A 24,096-nucleotide genomic window follows, 5' to 3' on the forward strand; every position below is an offset into this window, starting at 1 on the left:
AAAAAAAAAACCGAAAATCAGTCGAATTTGGCTAGATTTAGTATTCAAATAAATTACAAAAATTAATAATCTTCAGGAACAAAACCGGCATGCCTCTTTTTGGCCTCCTCTGGCCCTCAGTGGGTTAAGAAAATTCCACCTTGTTTCGTGTGCTGTTCCGGCCGCAAGGATTAACCAAATGCCAATTGGTAATTCGAAAACCTGTTCGGGGCGCCACTTTATCCAATTGAAATGCCAAACCACTGCCACGCCCCCTCGGCCGATGGCTGGCCCTCCCCCAGGGGCCTGTCGTCTCCGCCGTTCGATACGAAATTAATTCTTTGCATATTCGTATGTATTGTATAAATTAAATTTGCTTACACTGTCCACGCCCCTTGCATGTTGTTTAGCATACACCACGCCCCCCCCCCCGCCCCCGCCCCAGTGCCGCATGCCCCACAGTCTCCAGAGACAGTCCCGCGGTGCTGCATCCTTTTTGGTCGCTTAATTATAGCTTATCACATTTCCATAGTTGCGGATCGAGCTCGTTTTTCATCTTTGTCATTCCTCGTCGTTTCCTCCATTCCATTCTGTGTAATTGTGGGTCTCTGATATTTTCACAGTCGCATAAATCAATTTGGGGAGGCAACAACAGTCGCCGGCAACAGTCTTCGCCTTCGACTTCGACTTCGCCCTGGAACTGCTGCTTCATCGGACTTTCTGCTTCTTGACCTTGACATTCGAGAGGTTACCGTTAGACGCTTTATATGCCAAAAACTAATTGCAAAAACAAAAAAGAATCGCCCGAAAATTCCACCACCGAAGAAAAAAAACAGAAAGAAATGCCCGGCCGAAGGGACAAAAAAATGTCGCAGACATAAGGGAATGCAGCGGGTTTTTGTTTTTTTTTGCTTTCCTTCTTTCTCCTCTTCATTGTTTGGCTATTTAAATTTTGATGGCATTGTGAACACCAACAACGACCACCGCCGCACCGCCGCGACGGCTGACGAGAGTCGGACGGTGTTCAAAGCGATGCCGAAGCGATCCGAAGTGGAGAGAGGAAGAGCGCGGAATACAGTAGCGCGATAGAGCAGAGACCGGGCCGATCCGAGACGAGCCGATCCAAGCCGAGCCTCTCTCTCTCTCTCTGCATTAGCATCGATGTCCAGCTTTTGGCATTCCGTCATCGCTGCTGGGAGTCGCATTTAGTGCTTGCGGTAGTTGACAGGGTTGTCGAGTTGCCGAATTGAAGGCTTAAATCAAGAGGAATTTAATTATTTTTGTGGGATTAAAAACCATTAAGGGGCTAACATAGGAATACACGCAAGCCGCTCTCCAAAAATTGTATTCAATAAATTATTTAAGACCATTTCCCTGCTGCCAATCGAGTTTTTGGGTGAAGAATTATATTTTTCTTATTTAAAATATTTTTTTTTAAATATTTTCTAAAAAAAAGACATCCCTAGGCAAGATTTTCGCCTGCCTAAGCAGCCAAAAGGCAACAATCGGCCACAATCAACAACCAATTCAATCTATAAACCGAAAACCCGCAAACCGAAAACTCGAAAACCGAAAATATTTATGCATTTTGATGCGGCAAAATGAATGATTTGACTTTGACGAAAAGATGTCAATGCCTTGAAAAGAAGTCGCAAAAAAGGCCCAGAACAGACGAAGAGCAGGCGGACAAAGACAGAGGCTGAAGCTGAAGCTGGAACGGTGGCAGTGGCAGTGGCAGAGATCCAGAAGGAATGCATTGGGGACAAGGACTGGCTGTTGGGTTGCTGTGGCAGCTTTTGGTGGATATTAGCGCAAAACGCTTGGATCCTGCCGACAATTTAAATGCGCAGCGTCAGAGCCTGGACCCAGCTCCCGGTGCCCCACTCGAGTGGCAACAATAATCAGAACATGGCCTCTGCTGCTCTGAAGCTGGGGCTCTTTTCCTTTGTGGCAAATGTCGTCGCCGCTTGATGAAAGCGTCAGAAATTGATGGATGTGAATGCTGGCTGAATGCTCAGATGGCAATGGGGGGACAGAGCCAGGGACAGGGATGGGGACTGGGATGGGGACTGGGACTGGGACTTTGGCTTTGTGCCGCAACGCAAATCTTTTGGGCTACTGTTGGGAGAGTCTTCTTCGGCTTTTGTGCCTTTGAAGTCGATTGTTGCGGTAGCAATTTGTGCTTTAATTTGAGTTTAAAAACTATGCACAAACCTGGCCAAAGATCCATTGTCCCAGGGCCAGAATGGGAATGCCTCTATGTCTAAATCTATGATATTTTCCTATAGAGGCGAAGATCAGAGAGAGAACCAGAGAGACATTTAAATTTGTTGTAATAAATAAGGAGAAGCAGCAGGGATCTCGTAAGAGGGAAGGAGACACGGCCAACAGTAGTCCAGGAAGCAGGAAAGAGAGAGCAACAGCGGCAGCAGAAATGATTGCATTGCAGCTTCCGAGGAAGACAATCCTGAATATACGATACATACATATAGCCATGCGTGTAATGGCTTCCTTAAGGCCAAAACCCACAATAAGCTGAGTGGAGACGGGCATAAAGAGGCTCCCAACAAGAGCAGGAGTGGAGGAGGAGAAGCAGGGGGAAAGAAGGCCTCCTCGCATGATCAAAAATCAGTCGGCCGACAGCCTCAAGAAAGGCAAAAGCCGCCCGGCTTGATGACGATGATGATGAGGTTGTCAACGTTTTGGAGCACAACTGAGGAGCAGTCAACAGCAGAAACGTTTTATTGGGCAGCCCCTCACTTCTGAGGATATGGCTTCAGATTAGAGCCCTGCCTTGGATTGGGTTTTTCTTCCACAAATATACACTTCTATTCCGTTTTCCACAACCCATAAAGGGGTTAACTTTCAAAACAATTTGGCGGTCAAATGAAGGACTACAGTGAAGCCCCAAGTGGGCTGATTGTCGCCGCTGGCACTGAACAGAATCTTGTAGTAGCCCAACGGCAGAATCTCCGGCAGTCCCTGGCCACTGAAGACGCATTTGTCGAGCCTGTAGGTTTTCCGCGGCCACGGGGGCTGGAAGTTGGCCTCGAAGTGCGGCAGGTTGGAGCAGTAGCCCACGTTCGGGATGAACACGTCCTTGTAGTACGTATCGATGAACCTGCCGAAGGGGGTCCTGGGAATGGACAGCGGCACCAGCTTGTAGGCGCTCTCGGCCCCAGAGAAGCTGCGGTAGGCATGGCCCTCCACCTGTGGACGAGTGAAGGGGATTTGAGGGGGGCTACGGGGATTGTCTGGTGCCTACCCACCATCGTGGTCTCGTCTATGTCGTAGTTCCAGTCCAGGCTGGCCGAAATGGCAAACTCTCCGCGCTTCAGACGATCGATTTTGCCGCCGATCTTCAGCTGGCCCTCATCCGAGCTGTGGGTGGACACAAAAACAGGCTCGTAGTCCCATTTCCGCTGGGATTCGAGGGTTAAAGGTTAGGCGGGGGCTTTGTTCTTGCGGGGGTGTCGCACCTACCTCTCCTGCAACGCCGTGGAACAGCCCGAGGAGCAGCCATGGGCCTGTGATTGTGCAAAGCATCTCGTCTGGGATTAGGCATCTCCTACAATGTGGGTTTTCGGTGGGGTATTTATAGCCTTTTTGCCGGTCTTTTATCACACGGCATTATCGTGTTTTATAGCCAATTATAGAATTAACTCGACACGTGGCGGATGTATTAAAATTAATCGTTTTTTAGGCTGGATTAGTGAAAAAAAAAATCCCCAACTGTGACAGTTTTCATTCCTCCTGAAGCTGAGGGCCGTAGAGGCTCGTGGATCAGTCGGAATATTCGGTATTGTATAGAGGATTGAGGGGCCATCGATTGTGGCCGAGAGGTACAGTCCCATAACCAACTTCAAAGCTAGTTTGTGCCTTGAAATTCGCTTGAAACAACTTAATCCTGCCATATTCGGCCAATTCCATCTCTCATATTTATTTCTGAGAAACTCCCTTCATGCCATCTAGAGGACTGGACTATAAGGGGGGGGGGGTGGGGCATGGGGCGAGACCTGAGCTGCCTCGCAAATTGTTTTTGTCACTAAAAGAAGGCAACTTCTTCATGGACTATCATTAAAATGATGAAATGCTTTGGCTTACACTTAGGCATAGCCAAGTAGGAGCACAGCAGCAAAGAAGGGGGGAAGGGGGAGCAGGGGGGGAGGGAGGGGAGACCCACAAACAACGTAATCCAATAATTTTTAATTAAAACTCAACACTCGAGGCAAACAATTTTTTCCAGATAAACTGTCATTATGCGCCGTCAATTAATTTTTGCTCCCCACTAGCCCCACCAGCCCCTCCCCCCTCCTCTACCCGCCTGCTCTGTTAATGATCATCATCAAACAAGCGGAACAGCAACAAGAACCACAATGAGAGAACAAGTTGACGACGACACTAAATGAATATTGATAAATGGGGCGGTGCTCCACAAAAGTGGGCGTCAGTGTGTGAAGAAGTCGAAAAAAGGTAGCGGGGAGGGGGGGTGGCGAGGGGGGGGGAAGGAGGGTGTAGAAGTTGGCAAGTGGGAAACCAATCCAATTGCAAGTTAGACAACTTCTTTTTGCCTTTGGCTTAAAGGTTCTGCGACCCTCTTGACAATTAATAATTTTATAGGAATTTTATGGGAATGAAAAAATTTCCAAGGGCCACAGAAAAGTTGCAAAACGATTAACAGAATGGCAATTTTTGGAAGGAATTCTATCGAAAAATACTAGAAAATATATGAAAATCTAAGGGTAAAAGGAAGTGAGGAAAACTGATGATCGATTGAGTGCATTATAGATCTCCACATTTAATATTTTACCATTTAGACCCCTTTTTGAATGGTGTCCATAACCAAATCGATCTTCACCCACCACATGGTGGATCCGCAGCCCAAAGACCGCCTATTAAAACCTTTCAACACGCGCCGAATGTCATAATAAATTTCCCTGAACCCAAGGAACCCAAGGAAGGGGATGCCCCCGCAAAACACCCTCGCATTCGGTCCTCATGACAATGCACTTTCGATGAATGTTACACAATAAGGGCAATCGCGATAAGGATCGGCCCAGAGTCAAGGTTAATGCCAGGCCACTCGAGAGCCTAAACGGAGCGTTTAACCATGATCGTCCCTCGTGTAGGACTTGGGCTTGGCCCTGGCCCTGGCCCTGGGGTGTGGGAGTGGGTAACAAAAGGTTTTTCTGGCTAGGGTTATTGATAGTAATGGTATAGGGGCTGTGCTGTGCCGCCGGGAAGCGTGCCAAAAGTGCGTTGGTCAAACAGAAAGACACAAAATGGGGGATGATAGGGAAAGAAAGCGGGGGATGGGGGATGACCACAGAGTGCGGATGATCGGGATGCTGCTGCTGCGACGCCTACACAAAAGTTGGCCGGGAATTTTTCCCTAGAATGGGAGACAAAACGCATCATAAATCACATGCCACAGAGGCAGAGACAGAGACAGAGCCAGAGACAGAGGCAGAGACATGGAAGTGTACGGGCGAGGTCCAGTTTTTGCACCTGGGCTTCGTTTTGTGGGCGACCCACCAGGTCAGGTCACAGTTCATCTGCCGATCGTCAGTTCAACTAAATTACTCAACAGTCGATGGGCGATGGGTCGATGGCTGCTGTTCTTCGATTTTCTCGCTCCATTTGACAATGGGGTTTTTGTGCCGCAGAGAATGAAACGATTTCGAAAAATTGTAAATAGACTTGATGACTTTATTTAATTTTTATTGCATTCAACCAACGGTCCAGTCCGGTCTTTTGTTTAATTTCGAGTATTGTCTGATGGCCGCTGAAACGCCTGCAATTTTCAAGGGCCAAAAGGGAGAGCCAGGGACTACTTCAGAAGGATTTGTTGGGTTTTTTGGTGGAGGAGAACCCCAGGAGGAGAACGAGGAGGGGAACCAGGAGGGGAGCCAGGAGGAGAACCTGGAAGGGGAACGAGGAGGAGAACCCCAGGAGGAGAACCACGAGGAGATGATGAATTCCACAGAAGACTAAAGGAACTGGGGATCGTTTCCCCACATAAAGATGGCTTGAGGGGGCTCTCCTTCTCCTCCCGTGGAACCTCTCGTCGGTCGCTCTTGACAATTAAAAACGCAAATGCCACTTTTTGTTTTTTTTTTGCCATTGTCTTAATTTAAATAAATTAAATTTTATGACACTTGCAGTGGCAAGTGCAGTTTTCCAGCTTTAATTGGCTTCATGTACACCGACATGGGATGTGAATAATTCTCCTTCTCCCCTCCATCTCCCCCCTCCATAAGGGGGTGTTCAGGGGGCAATTGACAGGGGAACAGAAATGGGAGGGGAAATGGGAATGGGAAATGGGAATTTGCATGGAGTGCAACAAGAAAATACAATTAACAGCAGATTTAATGTGCCTTTAATGAGGGATTAAAATTCTAACCATTCGACTTGCGTGCAGATATTCTGCCCCGATTTGATGTCTCTCTGTGTCTATATCTAATAAACGCGCGGCCAGAAACGATTCTGGCCACAGCAAATGATATTTACTAATTAGTTATATGTATTATAATTTTGCAGCTACCATAACCAGCTGACCATGGCCGTATCGCCTCTCTCTGGCTCTCTCTATCTCTCGTGTGTCTCTGTTGATTATCGCAATCATAAAATGTATATTTGTTCGCTTTGATGATGTTTTCTATTAACGCGATCCGCAGGGCAGGGCAGAGCAGGGCGGGGCAGGGCTGCGCAGGCTGTGGCACTGCGGATCGCCTTCTACATTGTTATTAAACAAGATTTTGATAGTTCTTGGCATAATGCACCGCCACGAATGCAACGCCAAGAGACAGTGGGACCAGGGGTGTTGGAAATGGGGAAAATTCTCATTAGGTAATTTTTAAACATTTATTTATCTCAAATGGAGGTCCATGGCCATTGCAATAACAAAAAGGGAACAATGATTTTTGTTTTTAATTTGTATTTATTGAATATTATTTTATTTAATTTATTATTACATTTCTTTATTAATTATTAATTTTTATTGATTTAATTTTTGTTATCAGTAAAATTGTTATTCATCTAATTTATTTTATTAATTACATATTTATTCTTTTTTTTAATTGTTAATTTTTTTTATTCATTTTTTTAATTGTTGATTTTTTTTATTCATTTTTTATTAATTTAATTTTTTTTTATTAATTTTTTTTTTACTAATTTTTTTTTTATTAATTTAAATGTATATTATATTTTATAATATGAAATATTATTTTCTATCATGTTCAGCGTAAGAATGGTAGTAAATTTAAATGAAATAAACAAAAAATAAATTTCCTAAAAAAATTCCAAAATAATAATCCAATAATCCAAAGTAATATTGCTACAAGATCTTTAAAAAATTACAAATAAAATTTACAAAATATTTAAAAATATTACAAAATACAAAAAATATTAAAAAAAAAACAAACCAATTTAAAAAAAAATTACAAAGAAAATATATATATATAAATTATAACATTAAAAAAAGTATAGGAAAATAATTTATTTACAAAAATAGTTATTATTTCTAGAATAATTACAAGCAACATCGACCTGGATCTACATATATATCCATCCATATATATATGTATCTATCTATCCATCTGCCCATATGTCTATCTATCTATAGGTATATGTATATATTTATCTATACGTATATGCATCTATCTATTTATCTATCTATCTATCTATCTGCCCATATATCTATCTATCTATCCTTATATCTATCCATCCACCTGCTTTTGCTTACCCTTTCGCCCCACTGTCCACTGAATTGTAAAAGAATGCTACAATGAGGCAAAAAAAAATCATGATGCATTATATTTGTGCAACGCCTGTAATGAAGTAGGTGTTATTGCTACACGGCCCCCCCTCTACCCACCCCCTCCCCCCCTCCAGCACAGCGGCATTAACATACCCAGCCAAGAGAGTCGGCTGCGAGGGGTGGGGGAGGGGGACTTGCACTTGGCTCAACTCTTTCCTGGTTCCCGGCTCCCTAGGCAATCCCAAGATGGCCATCAGAGACATTCTATGGCCACGGGCTTTAATGAGTCTAAAGCCGTAAATTAAATTCACAAATAATATGAGCTTAGAGGCGGTTTGGGATGGGTCTGCGATAGGTAGGGTTGGGTTACCACTGCATCCCACTCGGCCGCCTCCACCTCCGCCTCCGCCTGATGGCAATTGCATGATCGCATGCAAAGTGGCGGGAAACTGACGGCCGTGCCCCCGGATAGAGATGCGGCGGCGCCACTTTTGCGCTTCGCAAGTCACAGACACTTCGTTATAAAACAATTTAATTTCAAGAAGGAATACAACGAGCAACGGGCAACGAGCACCGAATTGCGCAAAAAGGCGAGCAAAATATTTACAAAACTAATTTTTAATTAATGACCGCAGGAGGGCGGAAAGGCAGGGACAGGAACAGGGGCAGGGGCAGGGGCACGGACAGGGGCACGGGAAGTGGTTTGCATGTTCGACCTTTTCATATAATTTACAAATTGGCTCCTCGGTCCCTCGGCTCCTCGGTCCCTCGGTTCCTGGCCTTTCCTTCGAGCTGGCAGGCATTGCCCGAATGCTAATTAGACTTCTTTGTTTCGCTCTTGAATTCATTGTATTCCGCTGCCCGTCGAAGGCAAATTAAACTTGCATAATTTGTACACATTTAGCCAGCCTCATGGGCGGAACACCTGACCAGGCCCAGACGCAGACCCAAACACAGGCATCGAGGCTTTCGGCATTCGATTTGCCATGCATTCTGTGGTCTGCATTCATTAAACATTAAACACGCAAATGCAATTCGGATTGGAACCACAATCGAAGTTGCATTTGAGGTCAAATATTGGTGGGAGGTGGGAGGTGGGGGTGGCGTTCGGTTATGACTCAGGCTTTGGGCTCACTGAAGCTGAACGGAACAGATATTGGGGTTTGTAAGAGAGCAAATAGACCACTATATTGAGGCCTCTGTGGGCCAGTGGAAAGTGTGTTAAGGGGCACTTTTCATGCCCTGAGTAGATAATACCCTGGATATAACACTAGTTCTTACGTGGGGACACTATTCTAGCCGACTCTTAGATGGTTTTCTGTGCCATCTTATGGTTTATGGTACCTTTTCAACATATTGCTGCACTCCTCTAAGCGTTTTGTGTTTCTCTTTCACTATACCAGATGCATCTGCTCGTATCTGCTTCCTCTGGCTCCTCATAGCTCTACAATAAAGTAGATAGTAATCTTCCTTCCATATGATTTCGTTTTCGTCTAGTCACAATTGTGGGTGTCACAAATCTGTGATCTGCGGTTTCAAATGTGCAAAGACTGGCCACAAACTTGATTCAGTGCGAGAGCCACAGGAGTCTTGACGGTTGCTGTAGTCCGATTCCGATTGCGTGGCCTTTGCCAACTACAGGACCTTTGGCTACCACGACAGAGGGCCTGAGACAGGAGCAACAAGAGCCTTAAGAGCCTTGATCTTTGATTCCAAGGGGGACTCTTCGGGGGCCAGAGCGGCAGTGGAAGGCAGGGCCTATACGATCCAATCGGAGCCCCTATCGAGTGATTCGTTCGATGCGTTGACTGGTTCTAGGCCCCCCCCCTCCCCCTCCGCTTCCCACCTTCTTTGAAGGAAAAACACTCGTCTATGCAGCAATGAAATAAAATGTGGCAGTGGCAGGTTCCGCCATGCATATTCATGGACCGGTGGCCCCCCCAACCCCTCGCCCCACCCCCTTTGGGGGCCAACTGTGTGCTGAACTGATAAATTAAGCAATTCCAACTAAAATGCAATGCATTGCAGATTTTTTTCACTATATTCACTAGAAAGTTGCAGCAAAGAGCAGAAATTTATGCCTCATTCAGGTTAGTTTTTGATGTCTTTGATGCCACTGCATGACAAGGAGACAAGCGGCAGGCTGTGGCAAGTGTTTAAATGGGGGGGAAGGGTATGGGGAAGGGTATGGGGAAGGGTATGGGGCGATGGGCGACCCATCACCTTAAAGCTATAATTCCCTGCCGTATAATTAAATGCGCTTTAATTTGTATAATTCAGACCCGATTTAAGCATGTAGAAAGAACTTTGGCTTTGGCTTTGGCTGCGGAATATGAATATTCACAATTTTCGTGGAGCTTAGAAAGTTTCATGGGAAACGGCAATCGGGGGTCTCCGCACTTGGGGGCCCATAGGATTTATCGCCAACCATCTACAATGTTGGATGCTCGCTCTAATGGGGTTTACGAGCCGCAATTTTCACACATATGCAAATTTTTGGCAGCCCCCCTGAAGGGCACCAGAATTCCTGTGAAATGGTCGTCGCTTGTCCCGTAATTACTGGCAATTTTCCATGAATTTATTAGCGGGAAGAATCAACCCCCAACCCCCCCCCCCCACAGCCCAAAGCCCCGAGAAAACCATTCCATTCGATGCCATCTCTGAGTACAAACAAACAGACCATAAATAGTATAAATTTCCACATGACACGCGATGATTATGCGCTTTTCATGCAAACAAGTGAGCCCTGGCGGGGGGGATGGAGGGGGGCGGGGGCTGGGGCATGGTGTGGCATCATTTGCGTATGTGTCGTGTCCGTGGCTGTGGCTGTGGGCCCTGCTAATGAGTAAAGTGGGGATTGGCGAAAAGGGCTTTCCCTGGGACTCCAAAGCCTTCCTTTTGCCTTAGCGAATCTCCACTGTACTTTCGACTTGCCACCAACCGTTTTTAATTGCTCAAAGCCTCCGAGCGACAATGACGACTCGTCGTTGCCGCCGCCCTATCCAAATCGCAGTGAATTCATTTTGTTCTGTCGGCTCTCCATTGATAGCTCTGAGAGCTCTGACCCAGGTTGCCCCTCGTCGTGTCAGGCTCATCTGCATGCTGATATACTCGTATCTTGGTCATGAGATCGAATCGGACCAGTACCAGTACCAGTACCAGTCGGTACTGCGGGTGTCTGTTTCTTATTAGCTCTGCACGCGCCTTCCCTCACTTGACCAGAACCAGAGACAGAGACAGAGCTCAGAGCTCAGAGAACTCGGACGGAGACGAGAGAGCGGGGGGAAATTCCATGAATTAATTTCAGTTTTGCATGTTGTTATTTATTAAAATTTTCAGGCCTTGCGTTTTTACCCGACTGCGGGCCTCGAAACACTTGCGATTCCATCCGATGATTCCCTTTCATATCAGCCGCTGAACTAATTTCAAAAGCATTTTTCTTTTACTCTACAGATTGGTATCTGCAACTGTAGCTGTAGCTGGTATCTGTATTTCTTCTTAGTTGACTTTGCAGATACATATTTTTGTAAATATAAAAACACTCCCCTCCCAGAACTTTTCTGGGAAACTCAAAAAATATTTATTGTATTTTGTGTGATAATTATTTTTTTAAATTTTGATTCTCCTCCCAGAACTTTTCTTGAAAAATTCAAAATTATTTCTTTGTATTTTGTTTGATAAAAATTTTTATTTTTATTGATTATTTATTTTTTTAATTTGTATTTTTTTTATTTTGTATTTTTTTTAATATTGAATTTTTTTTTAATTTGTATTGTTTATTTTTTTTAAATTTTTATTGTTGAACTTTTTTAAATTTTTTTCTTATATTTTTTTTTAAATTTGTATTCTTTAACTTTTTTTAATTTGTTGTATATTTTTTTCAATTTTTATTGTACATTTTTTTGGTATATTATTATTTTTTTTATTTTTTTGTATATTTTTAGCTTTCCTTTTTTAATTTTTTGTTTTTATTTATTTGTATATTTAACTTTTCTTTTTTAATTTTTTTGCTTTTATTTATTTTTTTCCCCTCCCAGAACTTCTTTTGAAAAATAAAAAATATTTCCTTGCTTTCTGTTTGATAATTATTTTTATTTAATTTTTGTTTGCGTTGGTTTTTCTTTCCGTTGTTTTTTTTTTTTGTAATTATACATTTAAAAATTCTATTAGTATGTGTTTTTCGTTTATACATTTTACAATAATAAATGTTGGTTTTTTCAATAAATTCAAATTGTTTTTACGACAAATTTCAGTTGTATTTTGTTGTTAATTACTTGCCCATAAAATAGAAATTACATCTAGTTTAACCATACAATTTTTTTTGCTTTCTTTTGTGTTTTTTTTTTGTTGAATTAAAATTAAAATCATTCAAATTGATTATCACAGTATTCACGCGAAAAATAAATATGCTTAAAAATGTACCTTGCTTTTGTTTTTTTTAGGGAACGATTCAAATATTTTATATATATTTTTTTTGTATAGATATTCGCTAGGAATTCATTTTGTTGACTTTGAAAATTGTGCAGAGACTGTACTTAAATATTAATAATACACAGACGCCACGTAGTACAGGGCCAAAGGGAAATCGAAGTGATTTGCCTATCGGCTATCGTCTATCGATTTCCCTATGGCCTCCCAAAAAAGTCGGTGATCGAGTGAACGGCGGAGCCGTCGATCAGCAGCCGTTCACTTGATTAGCAATATTTTTGGTTGATTTTTCCATGCAATAAATACGATCCATTAATAGTTAACATAAACAAACGCCCCCATTTCTTTGTGTGGGGGGAGTGGGCGGCCCCCAATCGTAGTCAAGAATTAGGCTAATATTTGATGTGTTTGCGACTTTGAACCTGGAAGAACAGAGAGCAGAGGAAAGTCCATCGTTAGAGGAGGTTTTGGCCAAAGAAAAAGGAGGGAAAGGTGGTTTAAATATGGGAAATGCATGGAGAATGGAAAGATCAAAGATCAAATATTTTACCTGCTCTTCGTGTTGCCTCCTCGTGTGTCCTGCGCACATTGCACTCTGTTTGTCCCTGGATATCCTCCTCCTGCCTCGGGCCTCTAGTGCATCATGTAGGACGACGACTCGTCATCGTCAGCGCCCGTGGGACTGTCCAGCGAGGGATTGATGCGCTTCTCCTTCTGCCGCCGGTTGCAGAACCACACGCGCACCACCTCCTTCTCCATGCCCAGGCGATCGGCCAGCTGGCTGATCTCCTCCGAGGTGGGCTTCTGGTTGGCCATGAAGGCCTTCTCGAGTGCCCCGCGGATGGTGGTCTCGATGGAGGTGCGCTTCTTGCGCCGCCGCCCAATGATCTCCGGCGTGCTGACGGTGGCCTGCAGGGCGGCCGGATCGAAGACTCCGCCCGTGGCCTGGATGGTGCGATCGGCATCGTCCAGCCACTTCTGCAGCAGGGGCTTCAGCTTGCACATGTTCTTGAAGCTCAGGTTGAGCGCCTCGAACCGCGAGATGGTCGTCTGCGAGAAGTCGTTGCCGTAGAGCTTGCCCATGGCCAGGCCCACGTCGCCCTGGGTGAAGCCCAGCTTGATGCGGCGCTGCTTGAAGGTCTTGGCGAACTGCTCGAGCTCCTCGAGGTCGGTGGTCTCCTCGGGGGAGGGCTCGCCGGCGGCCCGGGCGGCCGCCGCACTGGCCACCGTCTTGGGCTGCGGCGTGGTGGTGCCGTGCATCTGCGTGCCGCTGGTGGGGGTGCTAGGGGTCAGCATGCCGCCGCTCATCTTGATGCTGGCCGCCGAGCTGGGCGGCGTGATCTGGAGCGGATGGTGGAGCTGCTGCGGGGAGCTGGCTGGACTGCGCACGGCGATGGGGCTGCGTGCCGAGTGGGGCGTGGAGCTGCGCGGCTGCTGGTGGTGCGGGTGGTGGTGGCTCGTCTTGCTCAGCGGGAGGGCCAGGGGCATGGAGGAGTCCTCCTGCTGCTGCTGCTGGCGCTGCTGCTGCTTCTGGAGGGCCTGCAGCTGCTGGGTGGCCTGGCCGAGGGCCTGCAGCTGGCTCTGCATGAGGAACTGGGCGGCCGCCACCTGGGTGGTCAGGGCGGGATCGTCCTGGGCCAGGCCCAGCGATCCGCTGCGCAGCAGCTCCATGTAGCTGTTGAACTGCTGCTGGAGGGCCACCTGCCGCTGCTGCAGCAGCTGCTGGAACTGGGCAAAGTCCTGGGGGGACAGCGAGCCGGCCAGCAGCGGATTGTTCAGCCCCAGGCCGGCGGCCGCCGCCAGTTGGGCCTGCGGCGAGGACATGCCCGGCATGGCCAGCAGGGGCGACATGCCGCTGGCCACTGCGGCGGCTGCGGCGGCCGCCGCCGCCATCGAGGTGGGCGTGGAGCCTCCCCCGCTGGCCACATGGGGCAGCGGCAGCACGGGCGAGATCATGGGCGGCACTGGCGAGGCCACGGCCACCGGCGCCGGCGACACGATCGTGGACTTTACGGAATTGGCCGGCGACTGGGTGCTGTGCCGCGAATTGTCGCTCGTCAGGTTCAGTGCACCGCCATTGGCGTCCTCGTAGTCCTCCTGCTCCTGCTCCGGCTCCTGATCCGGCTCCTGCTTGTACTGGTGGTGGTTCAGGTGGTTCAGATGGTGGTGGTGGTGGTGGTGGTGGTGGTGGGCCGGATGGGGCAGCGACAGCAGCTGGCGCTTGGCCTGCTGGTGGGTCAGCGACAGGGCGGGACTCAGGGGCGAGCGGCAGCGGTCGCTGGAGGTGCCGACACTCGAGTTGTTGTCATCGCAATCGGAGGCTGCAAGGGGCGAGGGGGAGAGGAGATCAAAAACGGTTAGGGCGGGGGGAACGGGCCAATAAATCAATAGATTTAAACCAAAATCAAATGAAGAAAAAGAAAAGGAGTAACCCAGAGGAAAGATATTCAAGGCTATGCAAAAACGGACTCCGTTTCGAGTGTCCTTTTGCATAAATTTGGCCTAGGCCACGGCCGAGCGTTTTGTATAATTTTCTTTTCAATTTCATAGTCGGTTGGCTTCGGGTGAAAGCCTTTCTTTCACCCACCCACGGCTCCCCACGTACGTGTACCCTTTCTCTCCCGCCCCCCTGCCCCCTCAGAGAGAGGCTGGGCGGCCGAGAGGCTGGTCCATAGTTTACATAGTTCCACCTTGACATCAAATGGAATTCCCGTGTTTTCTTTTCATTTCGTCTGACGCTTTTAGCTGCTTTTAAGTGGCATTTTAGCATTTCAAATGGCCGGGCCAAGCGATTCGTATAAATTTGCTATTTGTATGCATTTTATTTATACAAAAGAAAGGCGAGTCCACAGTGGATTCAAGCAGAAAACCCCTGTTCGGGGGGGGCGCCCCAATTGATTTGCAATAATATTTAAATACGGGACGAGTTCATTTTCGGATCTAGAACCGGGAACTAGAAAACATTCCTCCCTCTTGTGTGAACCCTTTGAAGTGGTCCCTGGGTCTGGGTCTGGCTCTGGCTCTGGGGTCCACATCCTGTCCAATGCAGGCAATTTTTGCATATGTTTGTTCTGGCTACTTTATGACTCGACCACCGCCTGCCTGCTCCCTGCTCCCTGCTGGCTCTCTCTCTGGTGGTGGATGCTATGCGAATTTGATGACTTATTCGCCCAAGTGGGCGACCGACCACATGGTCATCCTTTTTACATATGCGTCCATCGAGAGGCAGGAGGAGCTGGAGGGCTACGTGCGTCCATTTGGTATTCAGATGATGTGCAAATTCGATTTGTATGTGTTGTGTGAATGGCCAAAGGCAGTGGCGTGGGCGATGGACGATGGCCGATAGAAGGGTGGCCAGGGATAGTTCGGGGCTTGAAAAGAGGGTTAAAGGAGGAGGAAGCGGGGTTCTTTCGGAGATGTTTTTGGAGGGTTTGTATAGATACAGAGAAACAAAGAAGTTTGATGGAAATATAATGATCAGAAGTCGAGTTATAAGAGGATATATTATGATTGAGGTGGAACTAGGAAGCGGTGGGTTCTTTGAGGAGTGTTTTTGGAGGGTTTAGATAGAATCAAAGAAGTTTGATGGAAATATATTGATCAGAAGTCGAGTTATGGGAGAAAATATTATGATTATTCTCGCGGTGGAACCAGGAGAGGGTTCTTTTAGAGATGTTTTTGGAGGATATATATTTATAGAATGTAGCAAAGAAATTTCATGGAAATATAATGATTAGAAGTCGAGTTACGGAAGGAAATATTATGATTATACTTGGGTTTGAACGGTGGGCTATTCGAGAGGTGTTTTTGGAGGGGTTAGATAGAATCAAAGAAGTTTGATGGAGATATAATGATCAGAAGTCGAGTTACGGAAGGATATATAGTTGATGGATAGCTAAAAAGACTAACAGTTTTTTATAAATATATCTGAGAATTTTTTGGAATAAATATTGTGTACATTAAGTGAAGAAAAAACTACCAAAAGTCTTTATAATGCAAAGAATAATTATGGTATATAAAAAGGTGCCATTTTTCCATCCCAAACACGAAAAAACAGGCTCCTTCCTCTCCATCCAGCACCGCTGAAACCTCCAATCTGTACCCCTTATAAAGGAGAAACCCCCTCAGCCAACTACGCCCCTGTTTCATTTGGTATAACCAATAAAAAGAAAAGGAGCCAAAGCCAAAGCCAAATGGCCAGTTTGACTGCAGATTGAGGCTAGCCCGAAAAAAAAGATGCTCCCACATACAGCTGGAACGGAATAATTTTTGCATAAAATATATGTAAATATACATATAGATACCCGAATACATATAGATATATGCTCAAGTCCGTGAAAGAAATCACAGCAACTGTGTCCAGACCCAGACACGGACAGGGACACGGACACGGCCACGGACCCGGACACACACGCCCTCACATGAGAATTCAAATCAAGCGAAATGCTGTCAATAATGTGGTGCAAAAAGAGGGAAGAAGGAAGAATATAAGGGACCGAAAACCGTGACTAACGAAGTCCATGAAATTTGAAAAGTGTGAATTGCAAATTGAAGGCCGCCTCCTGGCCGAGAACGAGTTATGAATAATAAACGACTGATGGACTTTATGAGACCATCAAAAATGTATAGCCACACACAATTAAAGGGCTGGCAACCAATTGAACCCCATTGTCACCTCAGCCACTACTTGAGAAGCTGTTAAGTCGAAACACCCATTTAATAAGACATCAAAAACGACTTAAAGATCTCTCTCCCTTCTCTCCGTGCACTCCCGCCATTAAATCAGAGCCGAAAGGGCTGTGACAAAAGTTTTGACAGGGAAGGACCCTCTCCCTAAGCAACCCCCATCCCCCCCATAGATCTAAATGCTAGTCCCTTAAAGTGTATCGATGGCCAGCGCGTGGCAAGGGTTGATTTTCGGGTTTATTGTCTTTTTTTGGTTGAAACCGAAAACATGCGAGTGATTTAGGGAAACCCCTACTCCGGCTCAAGAGCAGATGTTTCGAGATACTCGAGAGTGGAGTGGACAAATCTCGTAAATCGTTTTTCAGGCTCGGACAACAGCTGATGGTTCTAAATGGGGAAAGGAACGAAAGGGAACGAAACGAAATGAAACACTTACCATTCGATTGCAGTGGCGACGGCGAGCGCGACAGGCGGCTGATATCTGGAAAGAGACAGAGGAAACAGGAGGGGGGGAAATGAGGAAATATTTAGACAGCGAAAAAATACCCACTTAAAGCTAAAAGGAAAACACCCAACGACCGACGACCGACGACCGACGACGACACACGTCGCGAGCATAAAATGGAAACGGACGAAACGCTCCCAGAAAACGGCTCAAGTTTACGATACACAAAATCGATATCGAAATACATTTTAAGCTAAAAATTACCAGCAGTGCAGTGCAGTGCCGTGCAGTGTCCAAAGTCCAGACAGTGTCCTATAAAAGGATATTTTTATGGGCCTCCTCAAGGGGCCACCCCTGAAAGAGCACAGTTCAAGGAACACCTGGTCTCGGCTGTGGACCCGTGTACGATTTGAATTTTGAAGCAGGGCACATCCACAGACTGCATTTCTTTTTTTTTACGACTAGAGAAATTGAATTTTCGTTGGGGCTGGGTCCTGCCTCTCTCTCTTTGGCTAATTTACGACACTCTCCTCTGAAATGCATTCGAAATTGACTTCTATTCGAACAGTTGGTGGATATGGTATATGGAGGGGGGAAGATTATGGTATTTTTCGATGGGTTTTGGATTTCTTTTCAGGCTTAGAATGTTCTTGGATCTCTACGGTGCTCTAAACCTATAGGAAAGTTAATACTAACCACTATTTTATTTGTATTTTATGTTTCTTAAGGAAAAATTACGAATTCTTCCAGGTAAAGGTATCCTTTCACTTAGTGGACATTTCTGCACTTCTTTCTCTTGCCTAAAAGTGAGTTTTCCTTCCAATAGAACACCTTTTTCTCTTCTTCTAGGTACTCCCAAGAAAATACAGAGGCATACAAGGAACTATCTGTAGAAGATGTCCCTCCCCGCTCTTTGAATCCCTTCTTAAACGATAGTTTCCCTTCCTTTCCTTCCCTTCCTGCACTTCTGGCACACTTCTGTCGCCCTTTTGCCACGCCTTTGCTCCACTAATTAAGCAACAACAACAACTGTTGCCACTCAAGTGGTGTGCGAGTGTGTGTGTGTGGCATATGGGCCGATCCGAATGGAGGTTCAAAAACTCGGCGTTAAAATGCCACATAAATTATGTAGCCCGAAACGGGGATGGAGAGGGGGTGGGGGTGCGGGTGCATTCGACACCCTTCGCGCGTGTCCAGCACGAGTGAAATGAGCAACATTTGAATCCGGCGGCGTTTGTTTTCAGAATTTTACAGTTTTTGGCAGAGAAATTGCGGAAAAACCGCAGCCACCCCCAAAGGAAAATAAATAAAATTTTAGAGAATTGCACAGCGGGGGTGGCGCTCCAGAGGGTTATGATGATGATGGCGGTGGCGGGAGAGGGGGAGTTGTGTGGCGCACACAATTAGTCAATGACCTCGACAGTTGTTTGGCCTGGCTGGGGGTGGGTGTCCACCCACACGGACACACACACAGACAGAGGAGAGGAGAGGAGAGGAGAGGCCAGGCACACATTCTATATGCTATAGACGGCGGACATCACGTGCGCAGACTGACTATCGATTGAGTCGTCGTCGTCGACGGCGGAAGCTGCGTGTCTTGAACTCTTGACCCCACACTGGACGGAACCTGAATGGTCTGCGATGGCTGGATGGCTGGTAGGGGGGTAGGGGGGTAGCCTCGAAGAGTAGCCAAAAAAACATAAATAAATAAAATAAAATGAAAGGCGAAGCAGATATGTAATGTGCGTGCGCTTTTGTGCCTTTTGTCTTGGCAGGGATATTCGTAGCAAAACAAAACTAGCAAAGAGAGAGAGAGAGAAAGCTCAAAATGCGGCGAAATGAAAGCTTGATTGGAGCTCGATGGAGCTGGAAGGGAAGGCAGGGGGGAGGCTGCAGGAAACTCTGTTTAAGATTTGAGAGGAATATGATTCAAGGGAAGCCGATTTGGGATGGAAATGGGCTACTGTCAGGGAAGGATACTAGCCAAAAGGTGCTCTTAGGCATTAAGCTTGAAGGATTCGTCTTTTGTAAGCAAAGTATTCCTTAGAATGTTTATATATCCCACATATAAGACCTTTTAAGATCCCTCAAAGCCTTCCTATATAGAACCCTCCCCCTAATCATCATTGCATTAACCTTAACGATCTAACGACGGACTGCATTTTCAATCAATCAATCGTTTCCGCTTTGGCAATTGTAAATCTTAATCGATTTTTCATTTATTTCCTTTTCTTGGTTTTCCAAGAATTGGCCATAAACCGGGCCAACACACGCCCCTCTTTCTTGATCGGTGTTTTACGGCTATAAGTGGGTGATAAGAGTCCCGGTCCCGGGAATGAGCTCATGGACTCCGTGACTAAAAATAATGCGATTGGTCAAGTTTTTTTTTGTGTTCTGTGCGGGAATCGGCCTATTGCCGACTTCTCTAATCGCTCAAATAAATATATATTAATTTAAAACTGATTGTGTGGCTAGTTTTTGGCGAGGAAAACCTACGAAATGTATGACGAAACTTGTTTACTCTTCGATTTGTTACGTTCTGCAGGTGTGCAAAAAAAATATTAGCTTGATAAGAGGGCGATAAGCAAATCGCCTTGTACAAGGCAGGCAAGGCGGGCAAGGCTCTTGTATGCATATCATGAGACATATATTAGCCATTGCCAGATTACGGACGAATCACCTGCGTCACGTGTTCGAGGCACTGCGGAGGGAACTGCAGGAAGGTGCCGAAGGTACAGCAGCACGCAGTAAATGGAAACGGAAGGGCTTGAAGACCCCTTATCGTAGGCCCTCTACCGAAATTACTCTCATCGGAAGTGCAGAATCAATCAAAGGCCTCTTCGTGGCTCATTTTCCCATTTTCAACCCGCTTGATCAATGATTTGTCATCGCATTGCTCTTTTTTATGGCTCTGTGGCGTCTTGAAAACGTTAATTGATAAGGCAACAAATTCAAAGTATTGTTTACAATGGCCCAAGCGGTTCCACTGAGTGCCCATCGCCACCAGGCACCAGCCATCGTACTCGTAGTCGTACCCCATTTACATGGTCATATTTTGTGTGGTGTTGTGCAAGAAATGCGTCTTTAATAAATATTTTTATGGTCTCCACATTTGTAATACTCTCGCCTGGCACTGCCAGGGTCTAGAAGTGGGTCGCCGGTAGTTTATTATTTATGGCAGAGACACCTGTGCCAGGCATTGCATTGTTTTATACAATATAATACTTTGTTTTTCTAGCTAGTTCTGGGTTCTCTGGGTTCTGGGTGGTTGTGGGTGCCAAGCACTTGAGGGTGTCGGGGTTTCGAATGGGTTCTCGACTGGGTTTCAGTTGTGGATCTGCTGGATGAAGAGACCTGCCTGAAAGAGGTTCTTCCTTCTACTTAAGACCTATTGTACTCCCATAAGGGGAAAGACCTGCATGATAGGCCTTTAACTAAGTCCACAAAAGCCTCGAGGGTATTCGTTGGAATGGGTAGGCGTTGGGGCCATTATATTGAATTAATTCAAGTGATTTGTAATTAATAAGCCTAAAAGCAGCTTAGGGCAGTCACTACTTCGCGTTTATAGGAATTTAAAGCATGATATCAGTAACTATTTCTTGGGAATATAAGCCTTTTCCTTCTAGAAACTCCCAATAGTTTACTTTTACCCACCACTAAAATCCTATTGACTCTTAATCCCCTCCACGCTTTCCCCTAAGATCTATGGGGGGTTTTTCAACTTACATCGATTCTGCATTATGTGCACGGCTGCCTCGCGGGCACTGGTCGGTGTGGTCTTCAGCAAGTCACGCTTCAAGGAATTACTATTATCCTCGGGACTCGTATGCCAACGTAGCTCCGACATAACCATTTTCACTTGTCGCTTTGTTTAATATATCTTTTAGATATAGTATCTATATCGTACTTGGGGGGGGGATGTGTTTGGTGGGGAAGGAGGAGGAGGAGGAGATATGTTCTTTCTTTCTTTCTTTCACTTTGAAATCACAAATAGTTTTTGGGGTCTCTTCTTCAAGCACTTTTTGCACTGTGTTCTAGCGGTTCTTTGGCTGCTGATTACTGATTACTGTTATTTCTTAGAGTCATTTGTTAGATAAGCGCCGGTCGTCTCTAGCGTCCAACCGAGTTCGTGAGCGTTTCGTGTGAAACTGACAACAGAGAAACGGCCGCAGCGGTCAGGATGCCTCTCTACTAACGGATAATCGCTGTAGGCCGTCGCCGCTCGCTCGCTCGCCCGCTCGCTCTGCTGCTGCTGACGATGATGATGATGGACGGCTCTCTCCCTCTCTTTCTCTATGCTCTCGCCCTCTCTGTCACTCGTTCTGTGCCGGCTCGGATTTTGAGTTGAATATTTTTGGTGTATTTTTATGCCCAAAACTGTGTGTGGACTGTGTGTGGCAGCTATTGCCACCCCAAAATACGAGTAAGGGTTGATTTTGGCTTTTTTTAAGCCCTCACACACACGCACGTCGTAAAAAGCGCTTTGGGGGGAGGGGAAACGAAACGAATAAAAAACTGGCCCCCCCGATGGAGACGATGATGCGCTCCACACGTTTAACTGGTTTCACGGAGACGCGTCGAATGCACTCGGAACACTCGGAGCTTTTGTGGCAGAGCGGCAGAAGAGCGCGCTCTCGCTCTATCTCTCACTCTCTCTCGCTCTCTCTCACTCGCTCTCATCTATTTACCGTTGGCTCGTTTGAAGGCTTGTTAGAAATGAGTTCCACACTCCCCTGTCTGCCATTGAGTGTCGTTTGTGTGTGTGTGTGCTTGTGGAACGTACTCTCATTCGCGCTCTCTCAATTGAGTTTCGTTTCGGTCGTGTGTGTGCGTGTGAGTGAGTGAGTTTTCCGAGTGGATTGTAAAATGCGCGCTCACCATCCACAATCGCACACGTTTTATACGTTTTAAAATTTGTTCTTCTCCTTTGGTCTGGGCAGGGGGAGGGGGGGTATCCACTCGGTTGTGGTTCGTTCGTTTCGTTCGTGTGGTGTGGGCTCCATTGTTATGCGTGTGTGTGTGTGTGTGTGCGACATGCGTGCGCTTGTTTGGGGTGTGGCTTAAAATTTAAATTTCGCTTTCAAATCGAAATGGATTTTTTATGCTGGGTGCCACTTTTTCTCCCCATGTGTGTGTGTGTGTGTGAGGGTATGTATGCATATTATTTTATGATTGGCGCGTGTATACCTCCCTCTCTCTCACTCACTCACTCACTCACGGGTGTCTGTGTGTGTGTGTGAGCTATGTAAAAATATTTTAAAGCTACGTCGACGCTGACTGCAGCAGCATCATCGCCCCCCGCACCAACCGCAATCCCCCCTTCCAACGAAAGCTTTGTCGTCGTCGTCGTCGTCGTCGGCGACGTCTCTTTCCTCGTCAGTTGCTCTTTGTTCTTGCCTTCCTCTCGGCATTCGCATTTTATTTGCCATTCATGTATGCACACATGTGCGGATGCCTCCCCTCCCCCCTTCCAGCCCTTGCCAACCACTTGGGAGCATTTTCTTTGCTTTTCTTTTGCACTCTTTGTTGATTTTTATTATTTTTATGATTTGTTTTTGGTTTTTCTTTGGTTTTTATATTTATTTTTCACGAGCAAAACGCGACTTTTATGATGACAAATCGTCCTACTGCACAATTAATAGAATTTGCGGTAATTTCCAAGAAAGTGCAAATTAAAATATTTAAAATTTTTAATAAAAAATATCGACCATACAAATTAATTGAGATAAATTTATTAGAAATTATTCACAAAAATCAAATAGAATCTTAAGGAAATACGTTTTTATGCCCATTTTGGACTCGCAGTACAAAGGATAAAAGGATAAGGATAAAAAATAATTTAAATAAATTCAAAAATCCTTCATAGCTTACGTTCCACATTTTACAAACATTTCCACTGAAAACCCTAGGGAAAGACATTTTTTAACCCATTTCTATGTAAAATTCTCAAAATAATTGCGATTAATTTAAATATTTCTCTATCTTAAAAAAATCTTCAATGAATGCACCCATTTTTATTGAATGACTTCCATCTAACGTCGATATAGCTGAATATTTATACACACATTACCAATAAAATTGCCAAATACTGTAAATTAATTTATTTAAATTAATTCGTGAATGATTTGTGAAATTTTTCACAAATTTCCACTAAAAACCATATGGAAAGACATTTTTAAACCCATTTTTATTTATTGATTACCATCTAACGTCGATTTAGCCGAATATTTCCGAAATAATTGCTATAAATTTATAAATTAATTAAAATAAATTCATGAATGATTTGTGGCTTATATTCTTGTATTCTCTACTTTTCAAAAATGTCCCCTGAAAATCCCAAGGAAAGTAATCGTTAAACCCATTTTTTATTGACTTCCCAGGGCCGTGATTCCTTCTCTGAATCTTGAAGATTTTTAATAAACAAATATTCCGAAAATTATCCCAATTTTATATTCCAAAGAACTGGAAATGAAGAGACAAACGAATTATAATGAAAAAGTCAAATTTCAAGGCGAGCACAACGAGGAAATCTCTTCCATATTCCCATAAAAAACTAGCCCAAACGTCGAGTACTACCTGCCCTGCCGCCGACCAATGCAGACATTTTTTTATATTATATCTTTTTGTGACGGCCAAATCATAAAAAATAGTTACAAAGTCATAAAAAGTCGAAAAAATTACAAACAGGTAAGAAAAGCAGTACGCGAGAGGGAGAGAGAGAGAGAGAGAGCAATCGCTGGCTTGGGTCCTGACATGCTTCCATCAATGATAGCCACCTATGGTTCGGGCCTGGATATTT

The 24,096-nt window shown here is 45.3% G+C and overlaps 2 protein-coding genes across 3 annotated transcripts in view; both read right to left on the reverse strand.

The window, feature by feature from the left end:
• Positions 1 to 2,698: 2,698 nt before the first annotated feature.
• Positions 2,699 to 3,525, reverse strand: LOC6589097. Its single transcript, XM_002014748.2, has 3 exons — positions 3,463 to 3,525; positions 3,249 to 3,401; positions 2,699 to 3,189 (listed from the first exon to the last, which is right to left on the reverse strand). Exons 1-3 carry the CDS (start codon positions 3,523 to 3,525, stop codon positions 2,845 to 2,847), a joined length of 561 nt encoding a protein of 186 aa, XP_002014784.1. The 3' UTR covers positions 2,699 to 2,844.
• An 8,600-nt stretch (positions 3,526 to 12,125) lies between these two features.
• The window catches only part of LOC6589095 (protein nubbin), a 45,956-nt gene continuing 33,985 nt past the window's right edge, over positions 12,126 to 24,096 (reverse strand). Inside the window, exons 1-4 of one of the 2 annotated variants that reach the window (XM_002014746.2) lie at positions 21,024 to 21,489; positions 17,289 to 17,333; positions 12,717 to 14,487; positions 12,126 to 12,588 (exon numbers count right to left, since the gene is read on the reverse strand). In XM_002014746.2, coding sequence (XP_002014782.1) covers positions 12,800 to 14,487; positions 17,289 to 17,333; positions 21,024 to 21,150 — 1,860 coding nt within the window. In that variant the 5' untranslated portion in view covers positions 21,151 to 21,489 and the 3' untranslated portion in view covers positions 12,126 to 12,588; positions 12,717 to 12,799. Of the gene's footprint in view, positions 12,589 to 12,716; positions 14,488 to 17,288; positions 17,334 to 21,023; positions 21,490 to 24,096 lie in introns of those variants that run through there. The other variant, XM_026988900.1, reaches the window with a different exon arrangement.

Source organism: Drosophila persimilis, unplaced genomic scaffold (genome assembly GCF_003286085.1).
Source record: "Drosophila persimilis strain 14011-0111.01,24,50 unplaced genomic scaffold, DperRS2 tig00000191-arrow-pilon, whole genome shotgun sequence".
In the NCBI taxonomy this organism is placed as follows: Eukaryota; Metazoa; Arthropoda; class Insecta; order Diptera; family Drosophilidae; genus Drosophila; species Drosophila persimilis.

Bases quoted from the DNA above. Each gene is read 5' to 3' on its own strand.
- LOC6589097 (XM_002014748.2), bottom strand. From the start codon at position 3,525: ATGCTTTGCACAATCACAGGCCCATGGCTGCTCCTCGGGCTGTTCCAC. The intron at 3,402-3,462 runs GTAGGTGCGACA...CTCGAATCCCAG, and splicing joins TCCACGGCGTTGCAGGAGAG to CGGAAATGGGACTACGAGCC. The intron at 3,190-3,248 runs GTGGGTAGGCAC...ACTCGTCCACAG, and splicing joins ACATAGACGAGACCACGATG to GTGGAGGGCCATGCCTACCG.